Source organism: Parasteatoda tepidariorum, chromosome 5, assembly GCF_982258835.1.
Source record: "Parasteatoda tepidariorum strain Cologne lab strain chromosome 5, Ptep-v5.0, whole genome shotgun sequence".
Taxonomy (NCBI): domain Eukaryota; kingdom Metazoa; phylum Arthropoda; class Arachnida; order Araneae; family Theridiidae; genus Parasteatoda; species Parasteatoda tepidariorum.
This window is the reverse complement of record NC_141759.1, coordinates 43,416,306-43,442,387: the sequence shown is the minus strand read 5'-3', so window position 1 is coordinate 43,442,387 and position 26,082 is coordinate 43,416,306. Positions and strand designations below refer to the sequence as shown.

The 26,082-nt window shown below is 29.6% G+C and overlaps 1 protein-coding gene across 2 annotated transcripts in view; it reads right to left on the bottom strand.

The window, feature by feature from the left end:
* LOC107441354 (RNA-binding protein 38) overlaps positions 1-11,293 on the bottom strand; it is a 98,881-nt gene extending 87,588 nt beyond the window's left edge. Inside the window, exon 1 of one of the 2 annotated variants that reach the window (XM_071185476.2) lies at positions 10,673-11,293. In XM_071185476.2, coding sequence (XP_071041577.2) covers positions 10,673-10,873 — 201 coding nt within the window. In that variant the 5' untranslated portion in view covers positions 10,874-11,293. The remainder of the gene's footprint in view (positions 1-10,672) is intronic. The other variant, XM_071185477.2, reaches the window with a different exon arrangement.
* Between the last annotated feature and the right edge of the window lie 14,789 nt (positions 11,294-26,082).

The window sequence follows — 26,082 nt, the reverse complement described above, 5'->3', positions numbered from 1 at the left end:
ATATCCTCAGTGATAGACTGATCATGGGTTAGAGTCCCCTTGCCATAAGGCTAACAGTGGGAGATTTTCGTTGTTCTCCTCTCCATGTAACACAAATGCCGGTAAGTTTTATCAAAAAATCCTACACGAAGACAAAGTTCTCTCAGTACTTGATCCAGGAGTTCCCTTGTCTTCCGTATTAAGATCAAAATTACAAGGCTATGGAGTTGAAAGAAATTATTGACTTCTTGCTTTTGTCGATCAGAATTATGCATGGGTAAAAATGACACCATTTCTAAAAAATAAAAGCATGATTTTTCAAATGTTGTCAATAGACTGCGATGCAAAACTATCCAAAATATTAGTTGCTAAAATAAAAATTGTTCACTCAAAATAAGTAAAGAAGTGTTTCCATATTTTTTGTCTAACCCCTTTATATTGAAACGCAATGGCTCAGGAGATAGAATGCTCGCCTTCCAATGAGGTGACTCGGGCTCAAATCCCAGCGATAGCTGGTAAATATTAATTCCACACCCGGCTCGCACAAACCACAATGCTTACGTAAAATATTATCAGTGGTAGATAAATCATGGGTTAGAGACCCCTTGACGTCCGGTTAACCGTGGGAGGTTTTCCTCCCCATGTAACATAAATGTAGTCAGTTCAATCAAAAAGTCCTTCACGAATTTATCCCAATACTTGATCCAGGAGTTCCCCTGCATTCTGGATTCAAAATTACACGACTATGATTTTGAACATTGGTAGTCTGTTCAACGGCGGTTATAAAACTATAAAATAAACCCCTGCATATTTGTTATTGTTTTAAATGAAACATAACATTCATTTGCTACGGATTTCCCTTATACCGAAAGTTTTTTTCCTCCTCGTGGCTGTAAAAATTCTATTTTAATATTTAATTTCATAAATTTGACTTGAGATGGACGACTAACAATTAATTTATATATATTAAAGTGTTAAAGTGTATGGCCAAATTCCCAACTGCCAACAATTGCTTTTTTTGAGAAAAATTTAAATAATATTAGTAATTTATCCTTACATTTTTTTTCAGTTTGCTATTAAAAGTGAGTGGAAAAAAAAAGTTTTTGCTTTAAATATAAATAATATAAAATATAAGTCATAGTAGTCGATACGATTTAATGATTAAAGAGGTAATAAATTAATAAAAATGAATTTAGTTTGTACCACTTTTTACATTTTTAGTTGCCTGTAGTATCCCTACATAATACTGTTTTCACTTTCGAACTTATTAAAAATAATGTGCTACAAATGTGAGGCTGAATGTTAATCGATTCAACACTGGCAAATAATTATGTCGGTAGCTTTTTAAAAAACTTTTACTTTAAAACACTACCTAAGGAAAATATAATAATCAAGAAGTGTAAGCCATGGAAAATATAATTGTCTAGCGAAATTATAAAATCAATATCATTAACAAATAATTTCATTAACACTTTGAATACTGTAAAGAAAGGAAAAAGCTAAAACACCAGTACTTGGCAACTAGGCATATCATTTTTTAACCCAATGCTCTTTAAAAAACCCAAGCCCCCATTTTCAAAGAGTATTAAATAATTTGTAAGAGTAATTAATATAATGATGGAAAATATTTAGAATTGTAAGTATAAAAACTTTTATAGATTCAAAATTATGAAGTTTTTTTCAAACTTAATTTTTTACGGGATTTCATTAAGAAAAAATTGCTTAAGAACTAGTTTAAAAACTAATTATTGAATGGCTTTGAAATAACACCCTATTTTGAGATTACATCAGTAAATTACAGTGCTTCATATTATACGTCATTCAAATTATCCTATAAATGAAAAAGTTAATTATTTCTTTAATCATATACTTGTGAAATTAAGAACCGCCGTTGGTGGTATGGCACATTTATCAAAGCATAACACAAATTAATGTGAGCAAAATCTTTCTCGAAAAATCAGAAGTTAGCTTAAGCAATACTTTTTTTATTAAATTTTGTAATATAAAGTAATTAATAAAATAAACTTCAAATGTATTTCTAGGGTTAACACTAGCGATGGAAATTTAGTAGTCCAATAGGAAGTATTTAATCATGGTCCAAAAGCTTAATATGGTAGACAAACTTACGAAAATCGAACTTCACACTTACATAATTTATGTTATGGTACGCATCAAAAATTATTAATTGCCATCTATAACACCCTAAAACTAATTTGGTTTATTACCCCAATGGGATCCCCTAGGTATTTAATCATGGTCCAAAAACTTTATATGGTAGACAAACTTAAGAAAATCTAACTTCACAGTTACATAATTTATGTTATGGTACACATCAAAAATTATTAATTGCCATCTATAACACACTAAAACTAATTAGGTTTATTACCCTAGTAGGATCCCCTAGGTATTTAATCATGGTTCAAAGTTCAAAAATTTTATAAGGTAGACAAACTTAAGAAAATCTAACTCAACAATTACATAATTTATATTATGGTACACATCAAAAATTATTAATTGCCATCTATAACACCCTAAAACTAATTTGGTTTATTACCCCAATGGGATCCCCTAGGTATTTAATCATGGTCCAAAAACTTTATATGGTAGACAAACTTAAGAAAATCTAACTTCACAGTTACATAATTTATGTTATGGTACACATCAAAAATTATTAATTGCCATCTATAACACACTAAAACTAATTAGGTTTATTATCCCAATAGGATCCCCTAGGTATTTAATCATGGTCCAAAAATTTTATAAGGTAGACAAACTTAAGAAAATCTAACTCAACAATTACATAATTTATATTATGGTACACATCAAAAATTATTAATTGCCATCTATAACACCCTAAAACTAATTTGGTTTATTACCCCAATGGGATCCCCTAGGTATTTAATCATGGTCCAAAAACTTTATATGGTAGACAAACTTAAGAAAATCTAACTTCACAGTTACATAATTTATGTTATGGTACACATCAAAAATTATTAATTGCCATCTATAACACACTAAAACTAATTAGGTTTATTATCCCAATAGGATCCCCTAGGTATTTAATCATGGTCCAAAAATTTTATAAGGTAGACAAACTTAAGAAAATCTAACTCAACAATTACATAATTTATATTATGGTACGCATCAAAAATTATTAATTGCCATCTATAACACCCTAAAACTAATTTGGTTTATTACCCCAATGGGATCCCCTAGGTATTTAATCATGGTCCAAAAACTTTATATGGTAGACAAACTTAAGAAAATCTAACTTCACAGTTACATAATTTATGTTATGGTACACATCAAAAATTATTAATTGCCATCTATAACACACTAAAACTAATTAGGTTTATTATCCCAATAGGATCCCCTAGGTATTTAATCATGGTCCAAAAATTTTATAAGGTAGACAAACTTAAGAAAATCTAACTCAACAATTACATAATTTATATTATGGTACACATCAAAAATTATTAATTGCCATCTATAACACCCTAAAACTAATTTGGTTTATTACCCCAATGGGATCCCCTAGGTATTTAATCATGGTCCAAAAACTTTATATGGTAGACAAACTTAAGAAAATCTAACTTCACAGTTACATAATTTATGTTATGGTACACATCAAAAATTATTAATTGCCATCTATAACACACTAAAACTAATTAGGTTTATTATCCCAATAGGATCCCCTAGGTATTTAATCATGGTCCAAAAATTTTATAAGGTAGACAAACTTAAGAAAATCTAACTCAACAATTACATAATTTATATTATGGTACACATCAAAAATTATTAATTGCCATCTATAACACCCTAAAACTAATTTGGTTTATTACCCCAATGGGATCCCCTAGGTATTTAATCATGGTCCAAAAACTTTATATGGTAGACAAACTTAAGAAAATCTAACTTCACAGTTACATAATTTATGTTATGGTACACATCAAAAATTATTAATTGCCATCTATAACACACTAAAACTAATTAGGTTTATTATCCCAATAGGATCCCCTAGGTATTTAATCATGGTCCAAAAATTTTATAAGGTAGACAAACTTAAGAAAATCTAACTCAACAATTACATAATTTATATTATGGTACACATCAAAAATTATTAATTGCCATCTATAACACCCTAAAACTAATTTGGTTTATTACCCCAATGGGATCCCCTAGGTATTTAATCATGGTCCAAAAACTTTATATGGTAGACAAACTTAAGAAAATCTAACTTCACAGTTACATAATTTATGTTATGGTACACATCAAAAATTATTAATTGCCATCTATAACACACTAAAACTAATTAGGTTTATTATCCCAATAGGATCCCCTAGGTATTTAATCATGGTCCAAAAATTTTATAAGGTAGACAAACTTAAGAAAATCTAACTCAACAATTACATAATTTATATTATGGTACGCATCAAAAATTATTAATTGCCATCTATAACACCCTAAAACTAATTTGGTTTATTACCCCAATGGGATCCCCTAGGTATTTAATCATGGTCCAAAAACTTTATATGGTAGACAAACTTAAGAAAATCTAACTTCACAATTACATAATTTATGTTATGGTACACATCAAAAATTATTAATTGCCATCTATAACACACTAAAACTAATTAGGTTTATTATCCCAATAGGATCCCCTAGGTATTTAATCATGGTCCAAAAATTTTATAAGGTAGACAAACTTAAGAAAATCTAACTCAACAATTACATAATTTATATTATGGTACACATCAAAAATTATTAATTGCCATCTATAACACCCTAAAACTAATTAAGTTTATTATCCCAATAGGATCCCCTAGATATTTAATCATGGTCCAAAAGCTTAATATGGCAGACAAACTTCACAATTACATAAATTATGTTATGGTACACATCAAAAATTATTAATTACCATCTATAACCCTTAAAATTAATTAGATTCATTACCTCATAATGACTGAAGATTAGTATATGTTAAAAGTAAGTGAAAAAAGCTAAAATAATATTAATAAATAGATTTAACACAGAGATTAAAATGTGGAGACTAAATAAACAAATAGGGAAAACAGAGAAGGTAAAATCTAACAAAATATTACATAAAAGTTTCATCATCTAAAAATTATAAATTAAGCCTATTCTAAAAGAGCATAAAATAATTTGTTGGTGAACAATTATACTGTCAGTACATGAATGCAAAGCACAGACCAACGTGTACATTTAAAATTTCATTTTTTAAATTTAAAAATTTTTATACCAGACGATTTCAGTTATACCATTTAAATACCACACATTTGAATTCCATACCACGCGTAGAACAATAAAATTAATCAACATTTTTTTAAATGCTGGCAATTTGATGAATAAAATTATTTTTCGTTACTATTTTGTAAATTGGAAACAAATTTCAAAGTGATAAATTTGTCGCCCATGCGTATGATTTTAGGGACATTTGTTAAACATTAGGAGACAATTATCTCCATGTCGTCATACAGGCGGGAACCCTGTGTATTTTACACATAATTTTCATACTGAAATCAGGTGGAAAATGCTCCCTCTTAAAAAAGTATTTATATATTTACATTTAAAATGAGCGAACATTAGAAACCAGTTTATATAGAAAAGAAAGAACGCCCGCACAATTTAAAAATGCATGCAAAAAAATTCATTATAAATATTTTCTGTTGAATACAAATGATTTGCTTAACCAAGATTAATGTGAATAGTGAAATAATGTCAATGCCATTACTTAACTTCTTAATAAAAATTTTGTTTGTTTCGCAAGGAAGTCTGGGCAATTGCGCTATTATGAAAAAATGCTATTATTAGAATGTGCTATTATGAAAAAAATGATAGTATATTAATGTGTATGTATTACCACTAAATTTTCTAAAAATTTATAATTATATCATTACAGATCCTGATTGAAAATTCTTAGCTCAGTGCAGACGTAATAGATCCTCAGATGTAAACGGATTATGGGTTAGCGTCGCCTTGCCATCGGGCTGACCGTCGGTGGTCTTCGTGGTTTTCCTCGCCAAGTAACACAAATGCGAGTTACTTCCATCAGAAAGTACTCCGCGAAAGCAAATTTCTCCAAATACTTGATCGTAGTTCACTTGTCTTCTTGATTGGGTTCAAAATTACAAGGCTACGGAATTGCACATTAATGGTCGTAAGCCCAAAACTGGTTCGGCTGTTTAACGACAGTTATAAAATATGACTTTAAAATCTTTTAATTATTTTTCTATTGTGATGGCAACTCATATTTTGTTACGACAAGATAAAAACTAATAATAAACCAGTTGTGGTACCAGTTTTTATTTATTTATTTTAATTTAAAAAAAATCTAAATAGTATCTAGTGTTATTTCGATACAAGAACATTCATGCTAAGTTTAATGTTTGTCTTTAGAAGTAAGGCTCCTATAGTATCAGAGCTGACCTATCAAGCAATATTGGAGCAAAAAAGTTCGCAAGTTAACGTTATGTTAGTATTGTGCTTATGTTAGCTCTTTGAAGCAAAAATAGATGATGAATTTAGAAGCATATTTCTTTCAAGGCAAGAAAAATTATTGCAAGCTTTTTATTTATTTATTTTTTTCCAATACGTGCTATACTAGAATGCAAAGTTTCTTGACAATGACGTCACGGCTGGCGGAGGAAGAAGGAGAAATAAGTTCAGTCGTTATATAGAAGAAATATAACTAAATAAAGATACCATTCCGCGATGCGCCGCTCGTAAATCTGAAAATATATAAAATTTTAAGAAAATTATAGCAAATTAACGCTATATATGTGTGGGTTAAGATAACGTATCATATTTCTATTGTGAAATGCGTAATTTACCTCGAAATACAGACATCGTGCCGGGAACTATTTTCTTCGTTTGCCCTCAGCATATTTCTCCATTGTCAAGAAACATTGCAGTTTAGTATAGTTAAAGGGAAAAAAACACAATTTCAGGAACAATAAAAAATAAGCAGCCATAAAATAAAAATAAATAAATAAATAAAATTAAAAAAACATATTTAAAGTGACTTACACTAGAAGGAATGCTATAATTTTAAACTATATATATAATCTTGCCGTGAAGAGAACAGACAAATAACTCGAATATCTTAAAAGTCATTAAACTTTTTTTAAAATCGCCAATTTGGCGACATTTTCCCACCTTGATGAAAATTATTAGAATCACTGCTTTATTCTCAGTTTTTGCAAATTTTTGTGAACCCAGGTAATGGAGCATTGGAGTAAGAGTTTAAATATTGAAAAATTAGACCCCAAGCGCTTTTAACTTTCCCAAAACTCTGTCTTTTCTCCATATTAACGTTTTGCGCCATTTTCAAAACAGTCAAAGGCAACGCTGGCTTTAGATAGGCTAAACTTGGCCTAAGAGCCATGTGAAACGGTTGCTAACTCACAGGAGTTATAAAAATAGCATATTATTCGCAAAAAAGCATCATTTCATATTACGACGAAGCCTTAGAAGAACAGCCTTAATGATCTCATCTTAGATGAAGGAGCAGATAGCCCCCTTCCCCAGGGTTAGGCGATCCGAATTAATTTTAAAGTGAGTCAGTCAGCACGATTTGATAAGTTTACCCAATGAATAAATTTGAAAATCTTGCTACCACTTTTTATTAAATTTCTAAATTATTTCCTTCATTCTACATATTATTGTTCTTATGCAATGTAAAACTGTATATAATGTATGCATCATGCATGCAACATTATGCATCATGAAGAGCTGCCAACTTTTCACGCTTTTGTAAAAATTTATTCCAGTGGTATAGCTATGATTATGTTTAAATGCATAACTTTTTAATCATTTAAACTTATTGTTCACACCAATACATATAAATAATTTAAAAGTTGATATACAACGTCACTTTGCTCCAGCTCCATCGCGGTGAGACTTATAAGATATTGGCAAAATTACTAAAAATTCTGAAAGCTTTGGTTCTCAAATACCACTCTATTAAATATTTTGCAAAAAAGCGTAGAAGTTGGTAGGCCTGTGTATGTATGTAATGTGGCTGTCAAAATCAATGTACGTTGTTAAACAACGATACAATTTATTAACGTATGCGTGTTGTTACCAATTTATAAATAAAATGGAAATCAGAAAATCAGCCTCTAGATCTAGCATTTTCTAAAGGAAAAAAAACGACTATTTCATTTCATTTTCTTAAAAAAAATATTTAAGCTCAAGCGTTTCATAATTAGCACTTATTTTCCAGAAACTAGATTGTTCTGTGTACCTTAACACTCTCATTGTCAGTCATACAATATATATCATTGAAGTTTTTAAATTTTACAATAAGTTTGTTTTATTGAACAATATGTTATTGCCATTTGAGAACTTTAACTTTCTACAACAATAGTCAGATAATAATATACTTGCTACCTCCTGATCAGTTTTATTAACAGAAACTGTAGGAAAGAATTTCATCGCGCGATATCGCTTGATCGAAAAGGAAAAGTGTTCACCTGAGACAGCTTAAAGCACAATTGAAAATACATAATATCAAATGTCTAAGAAAGGTTCTTGTAGATAGAACGATACTATAGTATGTCAATTTATGTATTTTCATTTGTGCTTTATTCACCTTGATTTTTACTTTAGTTTACAGTTATAATTTTCAACACATAAAAAAAATGGTAAAACAAATGTCTCCCGATAAGGAAATATTTTCCAGGAAATTCTACACACCATTACAAATTAATAATACAAATATTTATTTTTGAATCTGAAATCAAATGCACAGAGCTTCGTTAAAGATAAAAGTGATGATTGCCGCACCCTTCAACATATGAAGTTAATGTAAAATATTTTAACAACACGACAACAAGACCAAACAACTAGATCAAAAACAATTAGAATTTTTATAACACTTTTACCGGAATTTATAAACATGGTCATTTGACTATCAGAAAAGAATGCCAACTGCTTCGCTTTCTGCAAAAGTTTTAATAAATTGATAGCAAATTCAGAAACTAAACTTGTAGAATAAAGATAATTACGCTTACACTTTAAAAGAGTCACCACGAGCTAACTGTAATAAAGTTTCATGTCATATAATATTTTGAATTTTTGGTGTGTAATGGTGGAAAAATTGCTTAAAATTAAAAAATACTAGACTAATAATAGCTTTCGTTACCACTATAAAATATTTTTTTACAAAGCAACAAGTATAGGCCTGCCAGCTTTCTACGCTGTTAAAAAAATTTCTTCTAGTGGTAAATAAGTTTATGCTTTCTTCCCTAATTTTGATTAAAAGATATTTATTCTCACCACTATTTATAAATGATTCGAAAGCTTAAATAAAAAGTCACTGAAATACTTCCCTCACGTGGTGAAGCATTTAAAATGTTGGGAAAACTACCACTCAAAAAAAATTTTTACTACAAAATTAGCATTTGGCAGTGCTGCAGCTGAGCTTTTATATATATTTTTTTAATTACTTAATGTACTGGTGGACAAGATTTTTTAATTCTAATTTAATAAAATATTAATAAATTACTTTTGCTACCAATAGGAAAAATATATTCTGAAATATTTGGACGAGTATTAGGTAAGTAGTTGCAAGAAATATCCACTCGAAATAAACAAATAGGTACAACTACTTTTTTTTCACATTTGCATTTGAAGACCATTTTTTATGATCGAACATTAATAAACACTGATTAGTCCTTTTATGTTTAAAGCTAACACAATTTTAGGTTTTAATTTAGTTTTGAAAATAATAATTAAATGAAACATCGAAAGAAGTTTATGTCAAAAGAAAAAAAAATATTAAAACGTAAGTTTAGTTATAAAGATAAATTATAACAGAAGAGTTTTGGCAGTTAATTTAACACTAAAAGTACCACATACTTCATCATTTTAAAAACGTCGGAAGATTTTGAAATATGAATCACACTTTCCCACATCTCTTCACTAACAAGTTATTTAATATGTATTATTTTATATTTATCTGCTTTCTCAAGGTCCTCCACAGCATTTTCTCTAAATCTTGCAATGAAAAAAGTCATAGCATTTGGAAAAATCGTAGACCGTTATTTTCTTCCCTGTAAAATTTTTATAATTGTATGTGGTGAAAATTTTTACAAGCAATTCTAATAATTTAATATAAACTTTAAAACCAACAAAGTTTGACCAAAAATTTTAATATTTCACAACTTTTGAACTTTATAAAACATAAAAATTAATTAAAAGCGCTTTTATTTAAGTTCTTTAAAATAAATATGAGCACAAAAGAAAAAAAAAATTTGCTAATTTTTTTTCACTGCATCTTTAAGGTAGCAAAAAATTATAATAGTTATGTTATTAAATTCAAGAAATTGCTGAGAAATGAATCTACCTCTTGCCGTCAGTATGCAAATTGGAGTAGTTTAAATAGAATATGACACGATTATTTTCTTTAAAAAAAACAGCTTCGAAAACAGAATTTAATTATCATTTATTGTATTTCCAGATTCGTACAAGTGTACCCCTTTGACCCCCCCCCCCTTGCGGTTTTCTATGTCTATTTTGTTGCGATTATTTACATATTGTTAACAGATTGTTCTAAGAAAAGCATTCCAAAATTATTTTTTTGTTTAAAAATAATATAATTGAATGTTTTTTTTTTGTTGTTGTTGTTATATCGGAAGTAAAGAACTAAAATAGGAAATTGGGTACTTACGAAACCATATCCTCTGCTTTTTCCGGTCTGTCTATCCGTTATGACAACAGCTTCTTCTATATCACCGAAAGCTTCGAAAAACTGTCTCAGAGACTTGTCGGTGGTGTGATAGGGTAAGCCCCCGACGAATATTTTCGTCAATGTGGTATCTTTTTGCTGAATATTTGTCGTAGTCATCAACTGATGCTCAATGTCCGACATATCGTCGTCAATGTAGTAATCCAGACCGAACAATAAATAAACCAATATTCTATAAATAATAAGTATAAAAAAAAAGAAAGAATTGCGACAAAAAAAGCTCGAATGCAAACGAACTTATTAAAAAGATGAGTCAATAAAAAACGATGTATAAACAAACAAAATATCACAGTTCTTTTCTTGTATCACAATCAGTGTTTTCTGTAATGTTGTCTGAGGAGAGGTGAACCTCAGGTGAAAAATATTCCAACCGAGAGAAGACTTCTGATGACGGTCTGAATCAGAAACACATGTGACACACCGTTTAGGGGGTAGGGGAGGATTAACACACGCGCTAGGCGCGCGTAGGACATCCAATGACAGAATTCGAATGTCTTGAGACATGCGCCGAATCTGCGCGGTTCCAAACAGCTGGTCGACAATATATTTTCGTTCACGCAAAGGAAACTCAGAGGTAAGTAGAGGGGGATGGAGAAGGTGGGAGTGAAAGTAGGATGTCACACTCGCGATGAGCGCCCACGTGTTTTAGAAGAGTTTATCGCTTTCTTCCATCTTTTTGTAGATTCGGATTTTTATTTCCTATTTATTCTACCGTTTTAAATATAAGGTAGGTTATTTACTTTAAAAGTGTTGATTATTTTTTTTCCCGATTCGGTTTTTTTATTAACGAAGGAACCTTGTTTTGATGTCTCAAAAGCGACTTTTTTACTTAGGTTTTGTCAGTGGTGTATTCTGAAGAGGCGCTGATGTAGTTGCTACCTACTTCAAAATAAATTTTTGATTATTATTTTTTATTTTATTTTTTTTTTAAATAATAAAATACTTCATATAATTATTATCATACTGTAATTGAAATTTGAATCCGAATTTGTAGATTCGGGTTTTTATTTCCTATTTATTCTACCGTTTTAAATATAAGGTAGGTTATTTACTTTAAAAGAGTTGATTATTTTTTTTCTCGATTCGGTTTTTTTATTAACGAAGGAACCTTGTTTTGATGTCTCAAAAGCGACTTTTTTACTTAGGTTTTGTCAGTGGTGTATTCTGAAGAGGCGCTGATGTAGTTGCTACCTACTTCAAAATAAATTTTCGATTATTATTATTATTTTTTTTTTTTTAAATAATAAAATACTTCATATAATTATTATCATACTGTAATTGAAATTTGAATCCAAATTTGTAGATTCGGGTTTTTATTTCCTATTTATTCTACCGTTTTAAATATAAGGTAGGTTACTTACTTTAAAAGAGTTGATTATTTTTTTCTCGATTCGGTTTTTTTTATTAACGAAGGAACCTTGTTTTGATGTCTTAAAAGCGACTCTTTTAATTTGGTTTTGTCAGTGGTGTACTCTGAAGAGGTGCTGATGGTGTTGCTACCTACTTCAAAATAAATTTTTGATTATTATTTTTTTTTTTTTAAATTTTTTGTTCACCTTTTACAGAGATGCCAACTGCTCCGGACACGCCAAAATAATTTTTAAAAAAACGGTAAATAACTACATAGTAAAATTTGCAAATATTTGACTATTTTTGCTTGCTTTTTAAAAGGTAGAGCATTACGTAAGTACTTTAAAGTGGTGAATTATATAAGCCTACGAATTATTTAGGAATAGTGGTGGATAAAAATATACTAAATTGAATTTATTAAGCCAAGAATCACAATTGATAAACTACCACTTTAAAATAATGCTGTCCGGAGCAAGTTGGAATCTCTGCTTTTATGAAGTTATTATCACCTATTAGCTGAGTTATGAAATCAAACAGCGGATAATAAAATACTTCTAATAATTATTATCATACTATAATTGAAATTTGAATCCAAATTTGTAGTTTCGGTTTTTCTTTAATTTCCTATTTATTCTACCGTTTTAAATAAACGTAGGTAATTATTTTTAAAAGAGTTAATTTTTTTCTCGATTCGGTTTTTTATTAACGAAGGAACCTTGTTTTGATGTCTCAAAAGCGACTCTTTTATTTAGGTTTTGTCAGTGGTGTAGTTACTCCTACTTAAAAATAAATTTTTTATTATTAATATTATTTTAATTTTGCTCAGTTCACCTATCAAAATAAAATCAATAAGTGGAGAATGAAATACTTTATATTAATTGTTATCTAAATATAATTGAAATTTACTTCCAAAGTTATAGATTCGGTTTATAATTTACAATTTATTCTACCGCTTTAAATATAGGTTGGTAATTTATTTTAAAAGAGTTTATTATATTTTCTCGTTTCTGTTTTTCATTAAAAGAAACCTTGTTTTAATGTTCTAGAAGCGACTGCTTTACTTAGGTTTTGTCAGTGGCGTATTACGAAGAGGCACTACCTACTTCAAAAAAAAAAAAACTTTTTTTTTGTTTCTTTAAATTTATAATAATAATTATTATTTTTTTTAGTTTAGTTGAGTTAACCTAATAAAATGAAATCAATAATGGAGAAGTAAATACGTTATCTTCAGCTTCATATAACTATTATGATACTGAATTTGAAACTTCTATCCAAATTTCCATAAATAAAGTTTCTTTTTTCAATTGATTGCATTTCGTATCTCCCCCCCCCCCTCAATGGCTTTATTCAAAGGAGACACTGGTGTGCATGTTTCCTATTTAGAGATCTTCAATTGAATTTTAGATAATGTTTTATTTCACATTCCATTTAAATTCCTTTCTGAAGATGCTAACTGAGCTGCTCTCCAATTGGTTGAAATTGACTAAGAAGGAGTGCAATTAACTATCATCGAACGCATATAATCATTATGATATTCTTGTATCAAAATTCCCATACAATTAATTTATTTCTTTTTCAGATATTTTAAATGTACATATATATCAGGAAGATGGGGTAGTGTACATGGGGCTAGAGTACACAAATGGAATATTTCTATTATTTATCGCTCAAAAAATCAAAGGTGATACCAAAAATAATTTTCTTAAAACAATTATTTGAATGAATCTTTCAAGTTCTTGTATAATAACAATTAAGGTAAGCAATATTCTTAAATATTTTACCCTTTATTCAATGACGATACTTCAATCGAATTGAATAATTAAACTTGTAGTATAATTACGCCCACTCTTTAAAAGTGACACCTCGAGATAATTGCAATAAAGTTGCATTTGATATGAAACTTCGAATTTTTGATTTGTGCTGGTGGAAAATTTATTTGAAATGAAAAACCTTAAACTAAAAATAACTTAAATTTCATTGCCACTAGAAAATAATTTTTTTCTTTTTACTAAACAAAGCAAGTTGGCATCTCGGTGCAAGTTGCTCTTTTTAAGCTATTCTGATTTATCCGGAAAGTTCGTACCGATTTTCATACCTGCAAACTTTTAGTCCTTTCGAGTATGATTTTCCCCAGTGGAAGTAAAATGGAATTAAATTACAATTTTAGGCAGAAACGTACGTTCATACCTACCAACTTTTACACATTTGGCGTAAAATTTTATTTCTATATTTAAAGTTGTAGTAAAATGTATGCTTTTTATATTTTGCTTGGATTTATAAACTTAATTTATAATTTTTTTGATCACCACTATTTTTTAAAAAATTTAGCATATATACTAATATGCAAAACTGTCGATAAGCTGTTTCATTTCAAGCACTTAAGCCGCTACTCAATTATGACAGCAAATTAGCACTAAACACCAAACGACATATATATCTAATGTGCATTAGGCCGATTCTATGCTCTGCATCCCCGGCCTGGGGAACAATCTCAAATCAACAAAGGAAGAGATTACGTACATTCGAGCATAAAGTAATGAGGAGGATCACAGGGGCACCCTGGTTTGTTAGAAATAACACACTGTATAACGACTTAAAAATACCGAAAATTGACGAATACATCTATAAACTAAATACTGCCTTTTTTAAGGGCGCCAAAAATTGCGATACATGCGATTTCAATAAGCTACTAGACATTGATTACCTAGACGATAATAGGAATTACAGCCCGATTACCGCCTTTTTTCTTAGCGACTGCGTACTTTCTAGGCATTTTTCGTAATCGATGGACAAACTTTTCACTCCGCACCTACGAAGCCCGGCTTGCCGGGGGGAGGCGAGGGAGTGTGAAGGGAGTGCATCTCTCTTGTAAATAATCTTTGTAAATATTTTGTAAATAATTTTTCACTTGTTTCATTTATTAATTTTCACTTGTACTTATAATATGTTCAATTGCGATATACCTACGTACTTAACCCAGAGTATACACTGTTTTCTTTATTTTAATATACTGTCATTAGTGACTAGGCACCCCCCTTTTCCGCCCCACCCATTATTTATTTCAATGCGATGAAAGAGCAGATATCCCCTAGGGGATAGGCACTCTGTAAAATATGATTAGTTAGTTAGTTAGATAAGCTGTTTCAAATTACCGCGTATGTTTCTACCTAAAATTGTAATTTAAATTCCATTTTTCTACCACTGGGGAAAATCATCCTCGAAGGAATTAAAAGTTGGTAGGTATAATACGTTCTATTATAAAAAAGGTTAACAGACTTCCACAACAGTATTACATATTAATATATATGCTTAATTTTTTTAAAAAATAGTAGTGGTCAAAAAGATTCTAAATTAAGTTTATAAATGCAAGGAATATGTAGAGAGCATACATTTTACTACCACTTTAAATAAAATTTTACTCCAAAGGCGTGAAAGTTGTCAGGTACGGATATTCGAAATACGGAGCTCCCAAAGGTCTGTTAAAACATTTCAGAATTTATACTGTAAAATATATTTGTGATTGCGTGTTGCTCTTTTTAAGCTATTGAGTTATCCGGAAAGTATTCGTACCGATTTTCATACCTGCCAACTTTTAGTCCTTTTGAGTACGATTTTCCCCAGTGGTAGTAAAATGGAATTAAATTACAATTTAAGACAGAAGCATACGTTGTATTTTGAAAAAGGTTGTGCGAACTACGTAAGATTGTACGAAAGGTTGTACGATTGTATTACATATTATTATATATGCTTAGTTTTTTTTTTTTTAAATAGTGGTCCTCAAAAATATTATAAAAGTTTATAAATGCAAGGAATATGCAGAAAGCATACATTTTACTACCACTTTAAATATGGAAATAAAATTTAACTCCTAATGCGTGAAAGTTGGCTGGTACGGATTTTCGAAATGCGGAGCTCCGAAAGGTCTGCTAAAACAATTCAGAATTTATACTGTAAAATATATTTGTGATTTTAAACATGTTTTAAAACGATTTTTTAAATTTTCATGCTCACCATAAAGATTTGGAAACTTATTACATACATAGAAGTCTGATAATGAATATAATCAAAATTGAAGTGGTTGTGAAGTATTCAATTCAAATGCTTTGACGAGTTGTTTGCCACCACTTGAATGAATATTTTTGGCGGATCTTCATGAGCTCCGCCAATGGAAAATAGGTACGAACTTTATGAACGACCAATACTGTCATGCTAACAAAAAGTAGTCTGGTCGTTAACCTCTCCAAGACGAGCGAGTTCTATTTGCATTCTCAAGGTGTCGACAAGAAGTTTTATTAAAGCAAAACATTTTCTAACGAATGCTGTAAGCATAACAAAATGTCAGATCTAAGTTTCTTAACCGAAACGGGAAAAAACGAAAATGCAATATGATGCATATAACCCTATAAAAATATTGAACTCCTCCAAAACTTCCTCAGAAAGATAAAAACTGGGGACTTAATTTAATATCATTTTTTAAATTCATTTCGATGCAATAAAGACATTTGTTGAAAGAAATTCTTGATTTGTTGATCTATCTACAAAAAGAATTTGTGGATCTGCAACCACAGACAAATCTATAGTTTCCACTTTTATGTTAGAGCATTTGTGGAAAAAAAACCCGTTTTTTTAAGGGTAGCATAAGCAGGTTTCCCGCGGGTTTGGTAAATTTTAAGAAGTGGTAACGAAAATTAAACAAATGTCGATAGTTTAATTTCTGTGTAACTACCACTAAAAATTGTTTTCTGAAACCCTGATAAAGGTTAAACTGTCATCCAAATGATTCCAGCTCCTTACTACGGTAAGGAGCTTAACTACTAGTTAGATTAAGTACGAGATAAATTTGTTTATTGTTTTCTTTTTATTATTTTCAACTCAATTTATGAAGTTCGTTGTATTAGTTTGATTAATTGTATTACTCTAGAACTACCAAGACCATCAATTTGACAGTTTTTAATTTTTTTAAAATTATAAATTATGCATATTTCTAGGATTTTTTGAGGACTGTAAAGGAAATATAAAAGCAACCAATTTTACTTTTATGATCTGTATGCATACCTGCCAACTTTTACGCATTTGGCGTAAAATTTTATTTCTATATTTAAAGTGGTAGCAAAATTTATGCTTTCTGTATACTCCTAGCATTTATAAACTTACTTTATAATTTAATTGACCACCACTATTTTTAAAAAAATTAAACATATTTATAAATATGTAATACTGTTGTGGCAGTCCGCTGAAGATTCTTCAAAATACAGCATATGTTTCTGCATAAAATTGCAATTTAAATTACATTTTACTACCACTGGGGAAAATCATCCTCAAAAGGATTAAAAGTTGGCAGGTATGAGTATGACCTATACTTGTTTATACAAAAACTCTTCAAATTGAAGGTATTAGCAGGCCTGCCAAATACTACACTTTTTTTGCAAAATATTTTACAGAGTGGTAAACATTTGAAAACCAAAACTTTCTGAATCTTCGGTAATTTTGCTAGTGTTTTGAAAGCATCACCACAAAATAGCTCCAACGAAGTGGCCTTGCATATGAACTTTTAAATCATATATCTGTAGTGGTGTGGAAATTAAGTTTAAATGCATAAAAAATAAGACTTTACAACTTAAACATAGCTACCACTTGAATAAATCTTTACTAAAAGCGTAGAAAGTTGACGGCTTTGTTTGAGCGAAGTTTATTACAATGTATTGACGATACAATCAATTTATACCTGTTCACACAAAATTAGATTTATTCATATATCGCCTTCAACATATCCTTCAATTACTACCGAACTTCCGTAGTTACACTACAGGAAAATATTTCGCAGAAACCAGAAATGTTGGAGAGTACGCTTAACCCTTTCTCGCCGACTGTCACAAATACGTGCCAGCATAAAAGCGCATCAATCAGGGTAAAACGATAAAACTGGTAACCAAAGTAATCCTTTAGCAGTTAATTTGTGGGCGGGGTTATAATTGTATGATTTATTTAATTCACCATTACTTAATTCAAAATGAAATTATTTAGTTATATTTTGAACCTTGGCGAACAAAGAGCACGTATTCTTAGGCCAAGCTTTGAAGTAACATTGATTATATATATGATTAAACTAACAATAATTAAAGTAAAAGCAAAGTAAGTCTTGTCAAATTAGCAACGCCTACATTTAAGTTACCGTTTGTTTTTTTTTAAATTTACATCCTGATTCTGATTTTGAACAAATGCTTTTATGAATCACCCGTCCCCAAAGGGTTAAAGATTCAAAAAATTGGGGACAAAAACATCGTTACTTTAATTAATTTCCGATCAGCACAAAGTAATATTTATCGAAGAATATATAAATATTGCCTGCTTGTATTTTACAAATTGATATTTTGAAAACGAGAATTCTGCTGTGCTACTTACTATCAAAATTTTGCAACAGCTATCTAATTTTTTTAAGGCCAGAGGTTAAGGGAGCCTGTATTAGAATAGTAATCTTATAAATATAAACCTGAATTTAAAGTGATGCTATTGTTTTTCTTTATTTTATGAGAATAAAAGTATCATTTCTATCTCTTAAAGCATCTAGACTGGAGGAGTAGTTTGTATTCCATTGAATTGGATGTAAGAAATATCTGTCTGTCACAGTTTTTTTTTTATTATTTTGCAAATTTAAATCTGTAGGTGTGGTTTAGCTTTTCAGTCGGCCTAGTGACGGTAACAGTAGAAGAAAGTGGCCTTGGGATTTCCCGTCGAAGAATTGTGTTGAACTGACCGCAGCTGGTAATCTAGGTATTCCTTTCACGTTTGCAGGACTGAGTCATAGAATAAAATAAAAATTTCTGTTTGGAGGAAGAAAAAAAAGAAACAAAAACAATAAGTGTTAAATCTATATCAACTTAAAGAATGTCTACGTTAATTTTAAGTAAATTGATTTAAAACAATTGTAATTGATTTTACAAAATTGTAATTGATATTTTTTTAAACGATTGTTTATTGATTAGTAATTGATGATTCGGAAATCGGTGGCAAGCTAACAGATAGAAAAGTGCAGGGTCTGTGAAAGGGGTGGGCGGACTGCCCGAAGCGCCAGGTTAGGGGGGGGCGCCGAACTAAATTTAGGTTTAATGTTCTCAAAAGTTTTTATTTATTCAATTTTGGCCAATAAAACTTTTTTGAAAAATATATTTATAGGTTGTTGTTTTTTTTAAAAAATTATATAATATTAGATTAACTTTCTAAAAAATATATAATATTAGATTAACTTTCTAAAAATTATATAATATTAGATTAACTTTCTAAAAATTATATAATATTAGATTAACTTTCTAAAAATTATGTAATATTAGATTAACTTTCTAAAAATTCTATTATATTAGATTAACTTTCTAAAAATTATATAATATTAGATTAACTTTCTAAAAATTATATAATATTAGATTAACTTTCTAAAAATTCTATTATATTAGATTAACTTTCTAAAAATTATATAATATTAGATTAACTTTCTAAAAATTATATAATATTAGATTAACTTTCTAAAAATTCTATTATATTAGATTAACTTTCTAAAAATTATATAATATTAGATTAACTTTCTAAAAATTATATAATATTAGATTAACTTTCTAAAAATTCTATTATATTAGATTAACTTTCTAAAAATTATATAATATTAGATTAACTTTCTAAAAATTATATAATATTAGATTAACTTTCTAAAAGGTGCCGACCGGCCTGTGTAGGAGTCAGGGAACTGGCCTTGCATCAGAAAGGTTCGAATCCCGGCAAGGCATGGATGGTCTTTCATTCTCTGTACTATCTGCCCTTACTGTATGAGCCAATTTGGCCCACCTAACGTGGTGCCCGTGGAAAAGTGGCCATCAAATCTGCCCCTCAGATACCTGTATGACGAAAGGTCATTCACCAGGCGAGCATTGGAGGGGGTAAAAAAAACTTTCTATAAGGTTAAAGTTCAATGAGTATAAGTTTTACTAAAGATGGAAAGAACAGCGTGCAGCAGTAAAGCTACATGTTAGACTTAGAATAGAAAGAGTTTCCGCATTTTCCAAGGGGTGAGATGGGGTTAAGTTTTACGAAATATTCACAAAGAGTAAATGCCAGACAAAAATATCGGAGGGAGGGCATTTAGAGAAAGACCATGTGAACTCTTCATTCATTCTTTTCAATTTAATGTGTTATGTCTTGTGAATTTTATGAAAACAGAGGAAATTTTTTAAAAATAAAACATCACTTTGGAATTGGGGCTCACAATCGAAACATTAATTTTTTTTGTACTTCTTTAATTTTCTTTTTAATCAAATATAAATTTTTTTTTATAAAAATGAAGAATGACTTTTTTAATGCTATGACTCGATGTGTATTCGTTATTTTACGATATACAGTCTTTTTTTCTGGATTTTTTTTCATCAAAAAATATTTTCCCTTTTTGTAATGCATTTAAAAAAAATGAATGTATTTTAAAAACAGTTGTTGTATATTTTAAACTATTTAACGCGTTGTTGATTTTGGTACAAATAGGAAAGAATAAAAAAAAATTAATTTTTAAATATTTAATCTTGAAAATACTCTCATTTCGTCCCCTATTTAAGTTTTTCATAAAAATTACGGTGGATTTTTTTGGAAACAAGACTAGAAGGCTAATTTCCAAGATAAACAATAAAGATTACATAATTACCAAGATCTTAATAAATTTTAAGTTAAAAACTAGAAACATGCCTTCATTTTGACATTATTTCATACATTTTATTGTTTGACATATATTTAAAATAGTAATTAAAAGATTTTCTGGGAGGCAAAAGTAATACTTGGTTTTCTATACAAATAATTACATATAGCATGCTTGACAACTTAATCTGATTTATTTTTATGTTTGTTATATTTGTAATTTCCGCTGCACGTTGACTTTTATTTATTAATATGCATATATTAGCTTGGATAGAGAATATCTAAGATTTCCCAAAAATCGTTTGATAGCACTTGGAAAGAAACTTTATGTTGTATACAAATACTTGATCTTGCCTAATTTGTCTGTGGGGATTTCAGTCTGAAATCATCAGAATAAAAACTGCATAAGAAGGCACTCCTGGGAAAGCCGCTAGGAGCATTTTCCTATAATGATCTGCTTAGAGGCACACGGTTTCTTATTAGTACTCCAATCTGACCACAATGAAAGTAAACCAGTTTAGGAAAGAGCCATTTAATAGAAAATCTAGTAAATATAAGAAAGTGGTAGCAAATACATGTGTAAATATTTGTTTAATTTATGAATATGATTGGTTTGTCTTATTTACTTGTCAACCACTACAAATTCAATTCTCAAATATATATGATAAATTTCTCTCACTTACTTTTAAAATAGAATTTGAGTTCATGCGCACCACTGGTTTACTTTTTTAAATAGTCTGCGCAGACTACTTAAAAAAAATCGTGTGGAGGCTTTCTGATGTAGGAGGTGATGGTGAAGTTCCCATAGCGGCGTATGAAGTCATTCCCGGGCATGGAATTTTCAATTTTAATCATGATGATGCACCCTTACTCCTTCAGAAGTTTGTTGCAACATTAGTGTTTTTGGAACATGAAATCTAATATGCCATTGGAGCCGCAGTGGCTTAGGGAAAATTTATTTATTTATTTTATTGAAATTACATACATTTGCTGACTTGTGTGCTCAATATAGGCTTATAAGTCATTGTCAAGTAGAAAATACAGATAGAACAATTCAGAGAAAGACATCACAAAGAATACATCCAGGGTTACGGCGGGATTCGAACCCGCTACCTCCACGCTTAACAGAGCGTTTGGACCGGCGATACCGCTCGGCCAGGGAGGCCCCTGGCTTAGGGAAAAGGACGTTCGCCTCCCAACGAGGTGATCCAGGTTTGAATCCCAGCGGTTTCTGGTTGATACGAATTCTGCTCCTAGCTCGCATCGACCACAGTGCTGATGTAAAATACCCTCAGTGGCAGACGCAAATGCGGGTTAGTTCCATTAAAAATTCCTCCACGAAGGCTAGTTTGTCCCTTGTCTTCTATAGTTGGGTTCAAAATTACAAGGCAAGAACATTGACAGTCGTAAACTCAGAATTAATCGGCTGTTTAACGCCGATTATAATATAAAATGTCATCTAATTATCTGTTGTTTTTTTTTTAACCCATTCCCTACACTGAAGTAAATGAATCGATTTGTAGTAACTATAAAAATGCCTTTAACACGTTGAATGCCATGGGGGTCACCGGTAAAGCCAAAATTATTAAGAAACACATAATTCGAGTAAATTTTTATTTTTTTTATATTATTATCGTTACTAAAATGGCTTGAAGAAATTAATGCAATCTAGAACACACAAAAATAGTTTTATTTATATACACATATATGCCAACTTGCTCCGGACAGCCAATAAATATTTTCAAGTTGTAATTTATTAATTGCGATTCTAGATTTAATAATTTCAATTTAGTAGATTTTTATCCACCGCTATTTCTAAACAATTCGTGGGCTTATATAATTCACCACTTTTATCAGATATCTCACACTAAGCCTTTAAAAAAACTAGAAATCATTCAACGTGTTAAAAGAAAGTTGTATGATATTTATGCTTGAACTAATTGGATATTTTCCATAATTAATCATTACTTTTAGTTTAAAAAATAGCATTAAAATTTTTCAACATCGATACTAAGGAATTAATTTTAATAATATATTATGGTTTACATCATTAAAATGCCTGAAATTTGCAACAAAAAAAATGAAATGATTTAAGTTCCCATTTTTTTTTTTTTTTTTGAAAGAGCGAGTATTAAAGCATAATCGCCTACAAATAAAAATAAAGAGGAAAATTGCATGTGTGCCAATCTAAAAGTTTCAAGAGTGAACTTATTTTGTGACTAATTAACAAGGTCTAACATTGTTTACCAGAATTTACAAAAATTTAAAGCTCAATTATTTCAAAACGTACCTTGCCAAAATTATGGCTTATATATTAAATGACTGATTCAATTATTTCTTCTTAAAAAAATTTTTTTTTCTTCATTTTATTAATTCATTTTTACAACAATAACTGAAATAATAAACCACTGATTTTTTCATGAAGCTATTCATATTTTTAATTTCACAATTATTGATCTTTTACCCCATCTCAATAAATTTCTTTTTTTTTTCCCCTAAAAATAATCCTAACTTTGCCCAGCATTTCAAAATGTTGGAGAAAATGAAAACTCAAGCAAATTTAAACGCAACAATAGTACAAATTTTGTTTAAGGAAGCAGGATCTAAAGTTCAATCAATCCTATTCTTTCATTGCCGTGAGACAACATTACTTAATAATTTCGCAATAATTATGCAAGATAACAACGTTTTCATTAAAATGTAATAATTTATTTTAAGAAAAAATATTTGTTACATTTTTAAGGAAAAAAGAAAATTTTAATTTAAAACACAAATGATATTAATTGATGAAATTTAGCCTACTGTCAGCTTAAGACTGAATTCAGTCTCTAGGACTGATAAGTTGCACCCATGAAAGTGGTCTGTTATTAAGATTCAAGTTGTGTACCACAACTCTAAATGAATGATTCACTCGCCAAATTGATTTACTTTAAAGCACTTAATTGTCTCCACCATGAATTCAAGACAAAGTTCTCTAATAATATGCCGATATTTTGTAAGCACTTAATAAGTTTGAGATAAGTTGACAACCATGGAGGTAACAGTACACATATTATTATTTTTAATTCATTTTTATTATACAAATTTAATCTACAACATTTGATATAGTAATAAACAAAGCAACAACATAAAAACTCAATACATTTTAATATGTATATCCACATACTTATAAAAATACTTTATGAAAAAAACAATGTACAAATTTAACAATAAGTAAGAATGGTTAACGAGCAACATAATTTCAATTTGGTTTTTCAAACGCAAATAAGAAAAAGTTCTTGAATAAATATGAAAAAACACTTCATAGCGAGAAACAGCATGAATAATGAAACAGACATTTTTTTTAAACATCAGTCATTGAAATATTAATAAAAATAATAATAAAACATTTGCACACGATGGTTTACGTCAGTTTAACTTGGCAAGGCGTATCAGTTATTTTCTATCGAATCTTATTTTCTATCGGGAAAAGAATAACTCTAGTTTTTGGGACATTACATACTGCTGCTCAGATTCGATTATGCTTTTATAACTTGAATATGCATTCTACTTGTTAATAAATATATTTTTAACTATAGAGTATGTTCGTTATAGTTTGATTAAATGCAACACATAAGCAAATCCCCTCATAGGAAATAAATTAAACGAATGAACCTTAAGAATATCGTAATTCGCATGGCCGCACCAACCTCAAAATTTCTTTCTGATGAGTGAACCTTTATTTCAGAAAGTATTGCATTTAATCAAATCACACGCTTTATAACAGTAAATATGTTAAATACCAAGTAGAATAAATGTTTAGGTTACAATGGCTGAAATCGAAACTCAACTGATGCAACACTGCGCAAATCGCCATCTATGAGATGAAGTATTAAAAGCATCTTCCACTCCCCGTTCGTTACGCAAAAAGTATGAGCAAAAAAATTAAAAAATGACTGGTTTACGCATAAGCCAACTGGTATACACGTGCAAATACAAGAATAATGAAAGTAGTAGCAAATATAGATCCAAAAGTAAACTTCGCTGGAGAATAAAATTATTTTCCTATTTTTCTTTTTAATTATTAGATATTGATAAATGGTATATAAATATTGAGATAGGGCATTATCCTTTATTAAATTTTCTAAGAGGTTTGCTTATCGTTAATTGATTCACTTTTTTAAGTAGTTTGCGCTACCTATATATTTATCGAGGTAATGCCTACAATGCTGCCAAGTTAGCTTCCCGTAAAGCATAAGTTAGTTGCAAATGCGAATTCTTGCATTAGGAACAATATTACTACGATTCGTGAACTCATGATGTGTTATAAGATATCATGAGCATGACATTTAAGATATTGAATAAATGAGTGTATTTTTCTCCTTCTTTAATTTCAGGAAGAAAAAAAAAACGATAATACTGACTAGTATAACTGGGACGGTGGTTTAATTGAACAAAATCTCAAATTTTGTTCATAAAGCTCAATTAAATTTTTAAAAAAAATTTAAAAAATGCCGACTTTAAAACAGTGCTAAAATTTTTTGTCTATTTATTATCATTGAAACTATTGAGCTCTTAAATAATTAACATGGGTTTCTCAATTTCATTAACGTCCAAGAGAATTCAGATTTTGCTTTCATTAATTAGAATAAAAGCTAGAAAAAATTTATTCTATCTCAGAACCACAAGGGCACTCTTGTTGACTTAGTAGAGGACATTACATTAAATACCACGCTTAGTTTATAAAAGAAGTATATACTGTGAAAAATCTAAAACTAAATACTTCAAGGTATAATTCACATTATATTAAGAATCTAAGTAACCTACGAGCAATTTGTAGATTTATCAGATTTGTATTATGATTTAAAAAAAATTGCACCGAACATTAAGTACAGAAAATTTATCTGAACAATGCAGAAGAGACGAAACAATTTCTATGGGCTAAGATATTAAGTAAAACGTTCAGCTCAAGTAAGAATATGGTCTCATAAAATGCTATTGCCCTCGAAAGTTTCCATATTTAGTTAAACCTCGAATTATTTCGTCATTCCCTTATCATATTGAATAATTTCACAGAAACACTCAATAATGCAATTAAAAAAAAGAGGGGAAGGTTTCACGGGTTTAAGGCTTGGTTTAATTCATAAGCGTGAGTAAATCATTTAATTCATAAGTTCAAGAAATAGTTACAAAAGGCTTTTCAGAAATTTCCGTACAGCCAAAGAGGACACTCTTCGGTATTGTAAATGTTAAAAAGCCTTTCTTAATTACATATACAGTCAGTGGAATATTTTTAGTTTTGTGCCTGTCTGCTCCTTTGAAAATAACACGAAAGA